Source organism: Osmerus mordax, chromosome 28, assembly GCF_038355195.1.
Source record: "Osmerus mordax isolate fOsmMor3 chromosome 28, fOsmMor3.pri, whole genome shotgun sequence".
NCBI lineage: Eukaryota > Metazoa > Chordata > Actinopteri > Osmeriformes > Osmeridae > Osmerus > Osmerus mordax.
In genome coordinates, this window is record NC_090077.1 from 3013344 (window position 1) to 3029582 (window position 16239).

The window sequence follows — 16239 nt, forward strand, 5'->3', positions numbered from 1 at the left end:
GCGGCAGCCGTAATCCTGACGGACAAGCCACCGTGAGCTCCGCGTGAGGCAGAACACAGCACGACGTTAAACTCGGATCAAAGACCCTGCTATCCTGCAGGTGTCTGCCAGCCCCCCCACCCCCACCTCTCTCTCTCTCTCTCTCTCTCTCTCTCTCTCTCTCTCTCTCTCTCTCTCTCTCTCTCTCTCTCTGTCTCTCTCTCCATTTCTCCCAGCGCGGGTGGTACATCCAACCAAGGAACTCCACCCGCACTGAGAAAAAAAACTTGACGCGAACGCCTCAAATGCAACACCTCAAAGTCACGGCAAAGTCATGGACGGAGATAAAGGAAGTCAGGACGAAGATGAAGGAAAACACAGTCTTCTCTAAACGTCTCTGTAGTTCGAACGAGCGGTGGGCTTTGTGTCGGAGAACAGGCTCTTGGAGATGTTTGAGGAACAGGTCAACCTACAGGTGGGAGACTGTGGGTCTGCGCAGAAGGACGTCCGAGATGTAGTGACAGGATATATGGAGAGAGGAGTTGGGGGAAGGTGCCGAGAGGGGGAGAGATGGAGCGAAACAGGAAGTGGTGAGGAGAAATGGAAAGTACATGAACAAACAGGGTCAAACTGTAAAACAATTATAGAAACAAGGGGAGAGGTGGAAAGAGGGAGAGAGGGAGAGAGAGAGAGATGGAGAGAGAGAGAGAACGAGAGAGAGAGGAGCCAGGGTCACAGTAGGTGAAGGCTGTTTGCGAAGACAAAGTGGCCGAATTCTCGGACTGCGTGCCCCAGTGACCTAGACCACAGCAGATGGGGTGGCACGGCCTGAGCGTGTGTGCCAGCCTCCAGCCTCTGTGCCGCCGTAGACCCCTGGCATCCCCCCCAAGGGGCCTGCTTGGCCGGGGGGGGGGGGGGGGGGGGGGGGGGAACCCACAGCTGCAAATATCTACCTCTCTGACAACTGTTGACAATGTTTATCCGGACCCGGCCGACAACAGTCAAGGTGAGAGAGGCCGACAGAGAGAGAGCCTTCCTCCATGATGGATCGAGTTCCCCGACCACCTCTCCTCTCTCAGCCTCTCAGAAGGCTGGTGACTTTCCAGTAAGGCAATTATCATTGCAGAATGCATAATAGCCTAATTAATTACAGGTGTCAGCCCTGCCTTTGTTTCACTGCTGAGGAACATCATGCCAAAGCCGCGTCCACTCAGAGAAGGGGCGGCTGATGAACGAGCAACAGACACGAGAAAACACTCGCCGCTGGAGAACAAAGGAGAAACAAAGACGACCTGGAGTCCGACAGTCTGGCCGAGAGAAGGAGAACGGTATCTTTGCTATCTTTTTCCAAAGACCAAGAGTGTTAAAAAAACAACAAAAAAACACGGTGAGAATCGTCATGTCTTCTTGTCTGTTGAGAAGGGACTTCCCATTGACGAAAGGTCAGGCTAGGTGATACGGTGTTAGGGCACTGCCGGTGACAGCCCTATCAGCATCAAAACCGTCCTCCTCCAATGTTCCCCCGTTCTGGCGTGAGATATCATTTATCCTGTCAGATTCTCCTATTTTTTCTCGTTTTATTGAGAATGCAGGGAAGCTGGCAACTCCGGAGGAGAAGAAGGGGGGAAAAAAATCAAATCATGGGAAGTGAAACGGAGAGGAGTGAATGATGGAGCAGCTAGTGGAGAGAGACAGAGCGCAGAGCCTCATCTCATTCTCCTCCTCGGCTAAACACACACGCACATTTGTGCAAAACTTAATAAAACTGCAATCCTGAAGGTGTGTGTGTGTGTGTTGTAGGAGTGTGTGTGTGGAGGAGGAGGGGGGGGGGGTGTGGGGAGGGGTGAAGGTTGATAATCCCTCCGCCCCCAGGCAGCATGGGCTCATTGTAGAGTACATTGACTCTAATAGGAGTCGGCGCTGCAGTTGTATGCAGCGCTCTGCTCCCACTGTGAGGAGAGTTTTACATAATTAATGACTGTTGATGTTTCCCAGGTAGTCGCCCGGCAAATTCACTCCAGACTCGGCTGCCACCATCGCCGGCTCCACTGAGAGTGAGCGACACTGGAACAGACAGCTTACATTACAGGCATAAACAAGGCAATTTTGTACAGTGTCTTCAGACATTAGCGTGAGGTGTTCAGGGGCAATGATTCGATGCAACTTCAGAGAAAACACTCTGAGAGAGATTTTCGGTGTCTTGTTACCCTACAGAGAATTTGAGCTTTAATACGACCAAACCCTCACTTTCTGAACATCCGTGTTTGCTGAAAGAAGTGCAGATAAAGGCACGACACCTTCTCAGGAAAAGCACGGGTGGGGGAGCCAAATGAATGATCATGCATGCAGAGTATTAATTATGAATGTCCATCCTAGCATGTCTGTATAGAGTCCCAGCAGGCATGTCACAGGGTGTGGACAGACGGTCTGGGGAGGCATGCTGGATCTGCTCGGAGGCAGTCCAGCTTCATTCCCGGAGCATGTTGAATTAAACATTTAAACACGACACCGTGGGAGAGCTATTTTTTACCACTCTAGCCCCACTACTCATTATTAATTTGTAATAACCTTTAAGGCTTTTTGATGTCATACATATTTTACCGCGAGATATCACTCCCTCTCACAGTCAGCGCGGCGCTGTGGGCCTGTCAATGACAGATCACCCCGGTGCCAGAAAGGTGTGCCGTCACCCACTATAATTAGCAGCAGGTAAGGACTACTGTCCAACCTCACAGAGTGTGTGTATGTGTCTGTCAGTCTCTGTGTATGTGTCTGTATATATGTGTGTATGAGTGTGTCTGTGTGTGTGTGTGTGTGTGTGTGTGTGAGTGAGTAGAATCCTGTTGTACAGGACTGTGTAATGTTTCCCAATCTTATACATGGGGACACATAATAAAATTCCCTTCAACAAAGTGACAGTTTGATAGCAGTAAGTTATAGTCAGGTTATTTTCAGGTGCAGGCCAAGATGTGCCCAGAATCAGCTTGCACCAAAAGTGTAGAAAGTGTCAGATCAGTACATAAAGCCTTTTAGGAAGCGGCCTGATGATCACTTGTAGAAGCTTTTACGTGTTTCTAAGAGGCCCAGTTTGTGACCATTTCAGGAGGATAAATCAGCCGATTGGTGTACAAGGCTCACTGAGAGGGAAGGGGGGCACATTAGCCCTCCCTTGCGTTCCCTGAGCTGGAGCCCGGGCACGCTCTGCTCTCTCTCCCCACCGGGACCCTCTCTGTGCCCGCTGGATGCCAGCCTAGAGCCTGAGAGGGTGCGGTGCCAACGCTGCTCTAAAAGCTGTCAAACAAATGAGCCCTGTTTGCTCAATGTACACTGATTGACCTCCGCAGCCAGAAATGTGATGTCATGATTGTAATGACCAGCTTTGCTGCTCCCTAAGGCACTCTATATGGGGTCCTGGTTAATGTCGGAGTTACAGGGCCGTGTCGTGGCATGTGTTTCCTAAAGAAGAACAGGACAATCATCTCAAGTTAGGATGTCAGGAATGACCATTTACGACATACTGAATATTATTATACGAATATTCTATTTTAATATCGAAACAAAGTCTCGTCATATGATCAGCGTCAGCCTCTGAAAGAGCCGTGCATCTGAGAGTCGTGACTTTCCGTTCTCCGGATGCCGACGGCTACGTAACGCTCCATAGGGTGAGAGCGGAGGACAATTCCACATCGGTTTATAAATAAAGGAAGCGGCGAGGCCCCCAGGGCTGCAGCCACCGGGATCCGGGCGGGTTTTCACACGGGACGTCACGGCTCCGCGGCGCTAGCCATGCTGCTATTTCAGGCCCTGCCTCATTAGAGAGGAAACGTCCTCGGAAGACAGGAGCCGGGCAGACGTTCCTAAAGAGAGCAGACAGTGTGCTGATGACTTACTGTACGCACTGTACACGCCTCTGCTCCCGGAGAGTTGGGGAGGGAGGGGAGGCCAAGCTGACGCAAACAAGGAGTCAGGTGGCTGAGCGGTGAGGGAATCGGGCTAGTAATCCGAAGGTTGCCGGTTCGATTCCCGGTCATGCCAACTGACGTTGTGTCCTTGGGCAAGGCACTTCACCCTACTTGCCTCGGGGGAATGTCCCTGTACTTACTGTAAGTCGCTCTGGATAAGAGCGTCTGCTAAATGACTAAATGTAAACAAACAACGAAAGGTATGAGTGTGGTATCGCTGGTTGAGCGTGTTGGACGCTGTCTGAGGGAGATCGGTGTCACAAGCTCCCCCGGGCCGGGACCCCATCTGTGACAGGGGCAGAAACAGAACAACCAATGGCTGTAATTCCCCCCCACATGTGGGGGGGAATTGTGCGTGTGTGCGTGTGTGTATGTCTGTGTGCGTGTGTATGTCTGTGTGTGTGTGTGTGTGTATGTCTGTGTGTGTGTGTGTGCCTGCATGCGTATCCCTCTCCTCTGTGTGTGCGAACGTGGCAGCTTGCGTGCCTGGCGGTACAGCAGCCTACTCACACCACAGAGGCTGACTAATTTCATTGGGGAATAGCTGGCTGTCCTTCAGGTGAAGGGCAGAGACTGATCTCTGTGCTCGACGCTGTCGAGAACCACCCACCACGCTTTGTGATAAAAACACATCACTGAATCTCTCTGTGCTTTCAGTCAACCTTCACATCTCTCTCTCTCTCTCTCTCTCTCTACACACACACACAAACACCCCGTACACAGACATGACTGGTTTACAAATGTCATCCATGCACACGCATGCATATGGATGCGTAAAAAGTACAGTTTAGGGAAGTATGTGTTCGCACCACATGATGCAATCCAAGACAGAAACGACAAAAAACAAACAAAGTTCCAGCATTAATAGCAACTCCAGGGACCCACAGAGGCAGATGAGATGCAGCATGTCTCTGTCTCCTTGTCTGTGACTGGGTGAACAGCACTGTTCGTCTGCAGAGACAGGCTGGAGTCTGCAGAGACAGGCTGGAGTCTGCAGAGACAGGCTGGAGTCTGCAGAGACAGGCTGGAGTCTGCAGAGACAGGCTGAAGTCTCTGCCAGCCTCTCTGCCAGCCTCTCTGACAGCCTCTCTGACAGTCTCTCTGCCAGCCTCTCTGACAGTCTCTCTGCCAGCCTCTCTGCCAGTCTCTCTGACAGCCTCTCTGACAGCCTCTCTGACAGCCTCTCTGCCAGTCTCTCTGCCAGCCTCTCTGACAGTCTCTCTGCCAGTCTCTCTGCCAGCCTCTCTGCCAGTCTCTCTGACAGTCTCTCTGCCAGCCTCTCTGCCAGTCTCTCTGCCAGTCTCTCTACCAGTCTCTCTGACAGCCTCTCTGCCAGCCTCTCTGCCAGCCTCTCTGACAGCCTCTCTGACAGCCTCTCTGCCAGCCTCTCTGCCAGTCTCTCTGACAGTCTCTCTACCTGTCTCTCTGACAGCCTCTCTGCCAGCCTCTCTGCCAGCCTCTCTGCCAGCCTCTCTGACAGCCTCTCTGCCAGCCTCTCTGCCAGTCTCTCTGACAGTCTCTCTACCTGTCTCTCTGACAGCCTCTCTGCTAGTGTCTCTACCTGTCTCTCTGACAGTCTCTGTGCCAGCCTGAGCCTCGACACAGACATCTGTTCCCCTCGGCCGTCCCACCAGCCTTCCTCCTGGCAGAGCCCCGCACGCCGACTAACGGGAACTCTCGCACGGAATCCGCCGAGACCCAATTACAGGGAGCGAACTCTCAACTGCAGAGGAACGGCAGGGAGATGCAGAGTTGCCGAGGCTTTAATTGAAGACGTGTTCTTTTATGCACCCTCTTCAGGCCACCATTGCCACTTTGCTCCTCTCTGATGAAACAGTAGAACGAGGAGGGGGGAGGAGGAGGAGTGGGGGGGGACTCAGGGGAAAGCCACAGCAGGGACTTGAATACACACATATCTGTTGGTGAGTAAGGCAAAGAACTCAGTGGTGCGTGAGTCTGGATCCTTAAGGGGATGCTGTGTCTGAAAAACGCTCTTGTTTAAAGGATGGCAACCTCGACGTGAGGCAAACAGAACCGTAAGGATAACATCGCACGGGAACCTTCTAGAACGGTAATTGCGTGCGAGTGGCTTGCTCTTCGTCGTCCTCAACGTGTCTCTACTCTGCCCAGAGTTCCTTTAATATAACAACATGTTAATTAGTATTGTAGCTAATCCCATATTAAAGAGACCCAAACTGTCAGGTCACATTATAAACAATCGGCCCTAACGTTAGCATGCGTGACATTTTGAGCTGCTATCTCTCTCAGCAAAATGTTCCCTAGGTACTAATTGGCCTACTTTACGCTGTCTTTCTTTGAATTGCTGGTTTTCTTTATCATTTGGGATATAACCCTGACAAGCATCATCCTATAGGACTACTTTAGTAGGAAAAATCTAAATCTTTCTGCAGAGAGGCAGCAAAAATAAAGTAATAGGTTTACCCTCAACTGTACGATTTGGAGGGGCCTACCTTCCTGGGATATTTAATACAATTTGAGTGGAGAATGAAGTTCAAACACTTAGCCAGCAGCAAATAGTGTGTAACTTCTCTCTTCGTGCAATATTTAAGATAGGCTCCATCATTTTATCAATCTATCGATCTTTCACCAGAAAGATGAAAATGGAAAAATAATGAGTCCGATGAATGCTGTGTAAAGAACATCAATGTGTGAAATTTAATTATCTGTGCTGGAAAGGGGGGAGAAAAGTGTCGACTGTTTTCTAAAACAAAAAGCGAGCGAAAAAAGAAGCAGTTAATATTTTTCCTTCTCTGCATATTTTAATTACCAGATCAATCATAACCACGTACAGTGGTGCTTTCGCAAGAGAGGAGAAAATTGCAAGTCTAAATGAAAAACAATAGATTTGCTTTAAAGTCTTGGCTCTTTTGAAGTCTAAATTAAAATTGCAGGTACCTTTAGGAGAGACTTCTTCAGAAAGTTATGATATTTAATTAGTGTGTTTAGATTCTACAGAAATGATAGCTTCACAGCTCAACATGAGAAGAAAAAAACCCGGTGGAGATCCAGTATTCAGTTAGGGGAACCACGCAGACAAACAGAGGGAATCAAAGAAGTTCAAATGTACACATGGGGGGTTCAGGGTGGTTCTAACTGCTCTCCTCCTGGTTTGATCTCAAGCTGTGTTGTACCAGGGTCTGACTTCTCTCCCTGGCTGTGTGTCGTGTGGGGGCTCTGACTACGGTCCCCAAATCACGGCATCGTGCCATGGAATTGCCAGAGCAGTCCTCCCCGCCCACCAGCCCCCTCTCCCTTCCCCTCCGCCTTTTCCTCCTCGATCCGGTATTTCCTGGTCGTACGAGCGCTGATGTTTATTTCTCCTGGCGTGTCCTCGGTGGCTCGGAGCCACCGATTTCACACATTTTTATTGGTTAATTTGACTGTGCTCTTGCCAGCAACTGAGAGTGAGCCAGGAGACTAGACAGAACACCCCCAGAACAGCCCAGCTTGGGGACTCCTGCCTGTCTGCCGAAGGAGACACAGCAGTGGGAGCCCCTGGGTTTAACCTGGGAGGTGGGGATAGGTGTGACTGGAAATCGCACGCCACTGGACACTGGGAGAGGAGAATTGGAAGAAAGTACAAATAACTTGGTTCTCCTCTGAGGTCCTATCGTTGTTTCGTTGTTTAAACAGCGATGCTACGGGGAACTGTGTAGATTGGATACAGCTGCAGGCTCGCCACTGTGCACAGTGTTTTGGATTATCAAACCATCAGAAACAGTGCTAGCTCCATTTTACCTTTAATCACATCCCTTGAATCCAGAGAATATCCTACAGCACACTGGCCAATCACAAGCCAGCTGATCACTAAAGGCCAGGGTGAATTAGGCATCCTGGAGACTGCCTGGTATAACAGTTACTGTAAGTGATTTTCAGGAGGCCTGGTCGTAGACAGAGAGGTAGGCCGGGAGAGTGAAGGACCGCGCTTGCCTGTTTGTCTGTTAGGGTGACAGGGGTTTAAGGAACGCATGTATGGCTAGTCACACAGCCAATAAGAACAGTGCACCGTGTCTGTGTGCACGCGTCCTCAAACATGGCTAACATTTGCACAGCGCCGCCAGTCAGGCATGACGTCTCCGGGCGCGGAGGGTCGGTGCTGTCAGGACTGTAGAAATGAAACCCGGCACTGCAGAGACCAATGTGCTGAGACTCATCAATTCCACATGGCTAGAGAGGCAAGTGCCTATTTATAACATCTCTCCCTTCCTTACCTGGCGTGGCATGTCTGCCTCTGAACAGGCTGCCCTAATGATGAATACACCCAACTGGGCCAAACAGACAGGACATCAGTCAGAACAGGGGAACAAACACACCGGTAGCCGCCCTATCGGGTGACGGAGCTCAGGGCAAACACAACCTGACCAATGTAAACATCAGTCAAGCCTGGAGGAGACGAGTCATACATCTCGAGATAACTCTGGGAAACTCGCGACATGGCGCGGCTCGTCTTTGGCGTCAACGCGTCCCTGAGTTCTTTTTATGCCAGAATAACTAGGACAGGGACGTCTCTCCAAACTCTTAGGCCTAGGCAGAATCCATAGGAGGCTGTCGAACATGTTAAGGTGAGTCAGGTGGCTGAGCGGTGAGCGAATCGGGCTAGTAATCCGAAGGTTGCCAGTTCGATTCCCGGTCATGCCAACTGACGTTGTGTCCTTGGGCAAGGCACTTCACCCTACTTGCCTCGGGGGAATGTCCCTGTACTTGCTGTAAGTCGCTCTGGATAAGAGCGTCTGCTAAAATGACTAAATGTAGGTGGGTATAGTACAGCCCTATGAACTGAGAGTCTCACAAATGTGGAAAAATGCTCAAGAGAAGAGAGGTAGAGAATTGATCAAAAAAAGGAGAGACGGTACTCTCTCATGTAGGAATCCCCCCTCCCCCCCCCCACCACCACCAGGGTGGAGAGGACACGAGCGATAAAGCAGGAGCAGAGAGTCTGTAGTTTACATGGCCCTGGAGCCTATTATTCTCTCCACAATGGGCTGGAGGCCTGTGTGTGATGTGCATCTGTAATGTTCTGCATTTCCAGGGCCAGACCTGCCTGCTAGCTGCTAGCTGCTCAATGAGCCCTAGACAGCCCAGGCAGAAACAGACGCACAGGACAAGAGGTTGTGGGGGGGGGGGTCCAGGGAGACCCTGGACACTCAGACCAGGGGGAGAAGCAGGTGTCATGCATCTGCCTCACACGTCAATATGTTCAATTAATCAGGGGCTCTTCAGGGTTATTGGATGAAGTCTTGATCGATATGAGAGGAATTAATGCACACCGTGCACGACAACAACAACAACAGGGACACATAAAAACACCATCACACGCTGGGACACGGTCTCAAACCGTGGACACACCCAATGACTCTCCTAACCAACCTCATCCAACCAGAAGCCTCGGATGGCCATCCAATCAGCCCATCTGCACCTAATAACCAGCCAATTTAGCCCGTGATGAAGATCTGTCTTCGTTGAGCCGTTAAAGCCAGTGCATGGCTGCGCTCCTCGCAAACGGCGCAGTCCCTCATCTATGAAAGTGCCATAGAGCCCCTCAGACAATTAGGCAGGGAAAAGTGTTATGGCCGTTAGATTCACTCGGCGCCTGGCGCTCAGATGGAGTCTTTTGGCGGCCGCCAGCACAGCCCAGGAGCACTGGCTCGTGCAGGAAGGTAATTATGGAGCCTTTTCGTAATGACACGGAGGAAGCTTGCGTCATAACGCACATACACGGACACACGCACGCGCGAGCCCGCCAGATAAACACAAGCGCAACGCACGCAGACACACAGGACGCGCGGCGAACCTTTTATCAAAGCGCCGTCATTAATTACCATCTTTTTACTCTTTGATTCATTCCACTATTCATAACATATTTATACATTCAAGAGAAATTATCATTTCCTTCAGGAATTAATCATAAAAGAGGAAGGACCAGTCTCCTCTCGATGGATGATCAAAAGACACTACCTAGTGGCTCTGCTGTCTGTTGTGGGCAGGCAGAGTGCTCTGTGCTGCCGGGGGGGTCCACAGCGATGGCGTCCACAGTCCCTGCACTGGACATCACTGTGGTGTGGGCTGCTATGGGTCTTGGGTACAGGTCAACATATCTATCTATGAAGATATTCAAATGCGTCCTGACAGCACTGAACTTAACGCCCTTCGGCGACTCACGGTAGGATACAGTACTAGCTGGTAAGTTAGTGACCAGTAGTTCTTTGAGACTTTGAGGCAGTACATCATCAGGTAGTTTGTTGAGTTGCCGTTTTCCTGTCTGCGAGAGGCCTCGGTTGCGAACCGCCTGAAAATGAGCAACACAGACAAAAACATTGTCTTCCTCCTACATCATCAACACAACCTCGGGGGAAGAGATGGCACAGTTAGACTCCAAAGCAGGTGTCCACAAACCCCCATTCGGCAGCGCTTTAATGGCTGTTTGATGTTTTTGATGTCTAGTCAGCTCAATTGTACCTTTCTGCCTGATAATGAGGGCCAATGATGATTCCTGAGCTCGAGGGGTTAATGGTATGTAACCGGCAGAGCTGCTAATTACACGTTACAAACTATTTATCAGAATCTCCATCTGCGCAGGCACCACAACTCTCATTGTACACGCTAAATTACTCCTCGGATTATCATTGTAAAGCAAGTTTCAGTAATTAGGGACCCAGGCTGCTGTTTTCTTTCTCCGAGAGTCCTGAACGACATCAATTGGAAAGAGGAAAAATAAGATGACTGGTTCATTTGGGCCCGACATTCCCCTACTATACAAAGGCCGTATCTATCTCGCACTACTGTATGAGAAGGAATGTTCTTCCCCTGGACTCCACAGGAAACAGATACTCAGAAACTTTTTCTTCTTTTTTTTCCTTTTCCTCAACACAGAGGTGAATCCTTCAGAGGCTTTACACTCTAACGGGTGCTCGAGAGGTGTAAATTGTGTGGAGCCCGTGTAGACTTGGCGAGGTGCGCTCGCCGTGTGTTCAGGTGGCGCTCGGTAAGCCGTGTGAAAGTCGCGTGAGCGGCGCGGAGTGGTGAAAGACTCTGTGTCCAACCCGCCCGTGTCTCCTGTGACCTGTTATTTGAGAAGTAACTGTCCTCTTCCCCCCCCCCCCGTCCCCGAGGCTGAGCTGGGGGCCGTGGAGACGTGTACCATCTCCTCTGTCTCGGCTGTAGATTTTTATTAAAATTACCTTCATTATAAGACAGTGTTCATTATAAAACCAAAAAACGCCGGTCTCCAAGGGCCCCGCGGATTAATAAGGACAGCGGTGTATTTTAAGCCGTAAACTCAGCTCCTCACTGTCCTTAATCTCCTTCCTACTTCACAAGGCCAAATTAACACCTCTCCCCAGCTCTGACGGGACCTCATTAGCAAACTTCCAGGGAAAGAAAGAAAAGAGGAACGGAAAAAGAGGAGAAGAAGGAGGGAAGCGACCAATGACAGCCACCAGCTCTGGGATTAACCCTTTCTCCAGTTTCCAGAGCTCCTCCGAAAAACTAGGTCGTCGCCGTGTTTCTAATCAGTCGCCTTGGTTAGCGATAATTAGAAGGCTAGATCGGACGGGAAGAAGAGAGAGGAAGTGGGAGGGGTACATTGAAATGAAACAGAAAAAGAAAGAGAACCTGTCATGTCGCAAACACTTCAAAGGAGCCGACTTCTCCTTCAGAAGTGGCACGACGAGGGTCTAAACACCAGGAGGGACTCCTCGGGGCCCCTGCTCTGGCTGGGGGGGGGGGGAGGCAGGGACCCAGATAACTGACACACACACACACATGCATACTTTTACTAAGACACACACATACTCACGCACAAAAACCTGTCGCGGCTGATACGCCACCTGTACCACACAGCTGTAGGGGAGCTTTAGTGTATGCCAATACACAGCCAAACAAGCACACCCATCTCCTCCTTCTTTGGATATCTCTATTGGCAGCAGCAGGTATAACCCCCACAGCTTACGCTGGAGCCACAGCGACTACTGCTGGGTAAAGTTCACCAGCCTCCGCAAGCTGTTTGACATTAGCTATAAGGTCAAAGTTTATCTGACACCCGAGAGAATCTCTCTGATGTGCGTGGAGTTGTTCGTGAAATTAAAAAAAAGTACAAGAAGTCAAAACAAGACAAATAAAAAATCCTCAAAAATATTTTTAGGAAATGATTGCATCTGTGTAAAAGGATTTAGTCTGATGAGAGTGCATATGCAGCGGTGCACGCCTTTTTATACGGAGCGAGGCCACAGCAACAGCTAAACGATCATTATCAGACATCTACTCTATCTACTTACAAAACATCTCTAGACTCTCAGTTGTCAGATATCAATAGTGCTTAAATTAATCCCCTGGGTTCGTGCCGGCCAAATAAACATTTGGGACGGTGCTTTTGATACTCTCGCATTTGGGAGACTTTGCAATCATAGTAATTGAATTAGCATTGAAGTCCACAATGTATTGCAGCGGTATTGAATGCAAATATTCCCCTTGCAACAAACCACTGCTTAGGCATACGGAAGTCGATCGCAAACCATTAAACAACTTGCCAATAACCCCATGAGAACCAGGCAAAACATGTTCAGGTTTCTCCTATCCAGCGACGCAGCTGTCAGGTCGGTGTTCGACGGTCAATTCAAATGAGAGAGCGGAAGAAGTAGGAAAACATATTTGTGGTATCATTTCAATACGCCCCTGGCATAGCTGACCAGAACGGAGCTCACAAATGTGATTTATGACCTTGGTTTAATGGCTCGCGGAGAGCCTTGGTAGGTATCAGATGACTTTTTTTCAATATGGCAGCGTCTGAGAGGGCACAGTGAATGCATCTGCCCAACAGGAAATGAGGGCTAGTCTCAACCGAGAAAATATGAGCAGCCAGATATCTGATCATCTAATGGCAGATAGACGCTCCTCCACTTTGACTGAAACCCCATCAGTCAATAAGCATCAGGTGGAGTGTAACATGAAAACCTGTCCTCGCATTTGTGGCCATGGATTTCAGTTCCTCCCCCTTCATCAATCATTACTCCTCGGCACAGGGCTGTCTTGGAAGGGTGTAAACTATAAAGTGTCTCGAATTGGATTGCAGCCTAGCAGCACAGTTGAGGGTTAGGTCTTCCTCAGTGTTTAACACGGTTAATATGTTACTGTAACAAAGACAAAGACTCACCTGGGCTTGGAAACTCTTGAGAACAGGGGCCACCATCTCCCGGACTTCCTGAACACAGAGACACACAGAGCACAAGATTCAGAGCGGAAAATGCCGGATACTTAAGACTCTCTTGAGTTCACTGCAACAACAAAACAACTTTAGTATGAGGATGACAGCACATTGTAAAAGCTATTTGACTGTGGCTCATTTGGTTTTGGTTGTCGTTTGTGTGGTGTGGTGTGTTGGTAGGAGGTAGGGAAGCTGAAAGGAAGGTGGGGGTAGAACGGGGTGTGTGTGTGAGGAGTTAAGAGTGTGTGAGTGTGTATTTCCAGTAAGTTGCTTCTCAGACTCCACTCTCTTCCTTCTGGCTTTCAGACAGCCTCAGGTGAGGGGATTGGACTGCCTGTGGTGCCAGTTTGATATTTCTTTACACACCTGTGTTAAACTGACCAGGTTACAGCGCTCTCCACACCCTCACACTGCAAAAGGCTGAGGGTTTCTCGTGTAAAAGCTCTGTGGACCCTGGTGGTACCGTTTAAAAACAAACCTACTCACCAACCGTAGCTTTTTAACATGGTTACAACTGGCGGGGGACTGTGACTCCGGCTTGTCAAGGCAGTCTGCGCCAGTGATATGCATTCATGCGGATTATGCAAAAGAAAGAAATCATTCCAGGCACGAAGGTACGCGCGACTGACACCACCAGTGACTGAGCAACTCAGAGAGACTGCTTGAGTGGAGACAAGCAGAGTGACACACAGAGCTGGCTGGGGGGCGGGGTGTGGGGGCTGGCGGTGTGGGGGCTGGCGGGGTGGGGGCTGGGGGTGCGGGGGCTGGTTGCGGGGGCTGGGGGACTCACCTCAGGGACATTTCTCTTGAACTCCCTGCTTAGCTCCACCAGGTGCTTGTGGGAGTGCTCGCTCTCTTCTTGTCGCCCTGCTAGCTCAGACGCAACTGAGTTCAGCTCCCTCTGCAAACAGACAGAGAGAGAGAGGAGAGAGTTAAAAAAGAGTGCGGAGGGGCGAGAGAGAGAGAGAGAGAGAGAGAGAGAGAGAGAGAGAGAGAGAGAGAGAGAGAGAGAGAGACAAAGCACTTTGGGTGCTGCCAGCAGTCATACAGAGCAGCTTAGAGTACACATAAATAAAAATACACTGCTGAATATTAACAATGTAATCCTTCATGATCTTATAGCGGTAATACTTACTGCAAGTCCTGGCCCATAAATAATTAAGTCAAAATAAATCCAATGCCTACAGTAGCAGAAGGCCTTTTAGATAATCAGTATTTGAAATAATCAATACACTTGCAACAGCTATAGAGGGAGAAGGAGAGGGGGGGAGTGTGAGGGAGAGAGTGGGAGAGAAAGAGAGAGAGAGAGATAGGCAGTGGGAGGTTGAGAGAGGAGAGGGAAAGAGAGATAAAAACAGGAAGAGGAGGAGGGAGAGGAAACAAGGCATGCAGAGTCACATGGGAAGACCCAATAACCTGACAAATACCCTTACAAACAAATATAGAGCTTCTCGCTGGAATGAAGAGCTGATTTAAAGCCTGCCGAAGACTTGATTCAAACGAACAACATCTCTCCTGGTGCCATGATTACACTGCTCTGTGCTATCTGAAGTCTGCATCAGCTGAAACACTCCCTCACGCCCTTAGGGCCTGAATCGTTACATCGACCATGCCCCTAGAAATCATTATATGGACCCTGCTTTTTGGAATCAATCTATTGATTCAGCATGCCAGAATCTTTATATAGATCACAAATAATCAGTACTTGACATTGACATTCAGTTTTTTTGATAAAATGAATGACCGAAAGAACCAATGTGCACACAATGTATTTTAGTTTTAATTAAATAGTATATAATTATATCACCATTTAGCTGATCAGTGGTTTCATTAGAGCGTTGTATTATATCTCTGCAGCGCCATATGATCTTCTATCCAAAGTCGTTAGTGAAGATGGTTCTTCATCAGTCCCATGCATTCACACTGCACCGCATGTTATCCACAAATCCAATTGCATTGATCAGTCACACAGCTCTCTCTGAAAAGCGTACAAAAAAAAACAGATCTCTAAAATATATCCTCTCCAATAGGCTGCCTTTCAGCCAAGACCCTCAGTTCAACACTACTCTTCTAGCCGGAGATTCTTTCAACACTAACTGATGAGGGTCTTCTCTTGTAATAGATGTGAGAAAATATAAAAGTGGTGTGGGGGATTCAATTACCACAGTGAATATATATATATGCCACCGGAAAATTAAATTGACTGTGTTTTAATTAATCACCAGTCTTACTTAAAGGCAATTTAATAAATTACTACACTGGGAAAAAAAGGGAAAATGAGACAAAAGAAAACCAAGGCCCAAACTACTAGCTCTGTATTCCAAACCCACAGATTAGACGGTATTGTCCTCATTGTTTGATCAGCCTTGGTGACCGATGTGTCATGTGTGTACGGAAAGAAACGTTGGAAGTGACGTCCTGCGAAGACACGCGCTGCTTCTCTCTTGCCTCTCTCCTAGTGGCAGGCTCGCCGACGCCTCGACACCTTCCTGTTCCTCGTCCTCTCGTCATGCGTCTCTGACAGATCACAAAACGCGGTGAAACGTACCGTCAGTCAGAGGACGGCGGGGCCAGTGGAGATTTAAAACCCATTGAGCCATTTACAGCCCCTCCTGGATGTGACGTAGCGGGGATTTGGGACTTGGTTAGGAGTGGCCTGACATCCAGCAGATTGAAATGGCCCAGACCAGCTAATCTCACTAAGAGAGAAGCATGATAGAACTTCCTTTAAATGGATTGAAAAAAAAAATGCTTAAGATATACTGTAAGTACTGTATTGTGCTCCTACTAAGATGCCCCGTGCTGCACTATATTATACGTCCAGCTGGGGAATTTGGTTTTAGTTTCCACTGCACTGAAAGAAGACCAACCACTAAGAGCAGTGAATAGGCCTAGCCCCTGAGAGGAAAACATGGGTTGCTTTGGAAGGAAACCCATCGGTATCCAGACCTCTCTAGACGGGTCCAGTTCAACAATCTGTCAAATGAAACCTGCCGTCTGTCTTTCAGCAGGGAACTGAAGTAGAACGTGCTCTTTGTTAGTTTGGTTTTCAGCAGCAGAAGTAAGTAAGTAAGTAAG

General features: G+C 49.1%; 1 protein-coding gene across 1 annotated transcript in view; it reads right to left on the reverse strand.

Annotated features, from left to right (window-relative positions):
- Nucleotides 1-16239, reverse strand: part of cux2b (cut-like homeobox 2b) — a 67738-nt gene that overhangs the window by 23752 nt on the left and 27747 nt on the right. Inside the window, exons 2-3 of the mRNA XM_067231000.1 lie at nucleotides 13952-14062; nucleotides 13111-13158 (exon numbers count right to left, since the gene is read on the reverse strand). Of these exons, the coding sequence (XP_067087101.1) occupies nucleotides 13111-13158; nucleotides 13952-14062 (159 nt within the window). The remainder of the gene's footprint in view (nucleotides 1-13110; nucleotides 13159-13951; nucleotides 14063-16239) is intronic.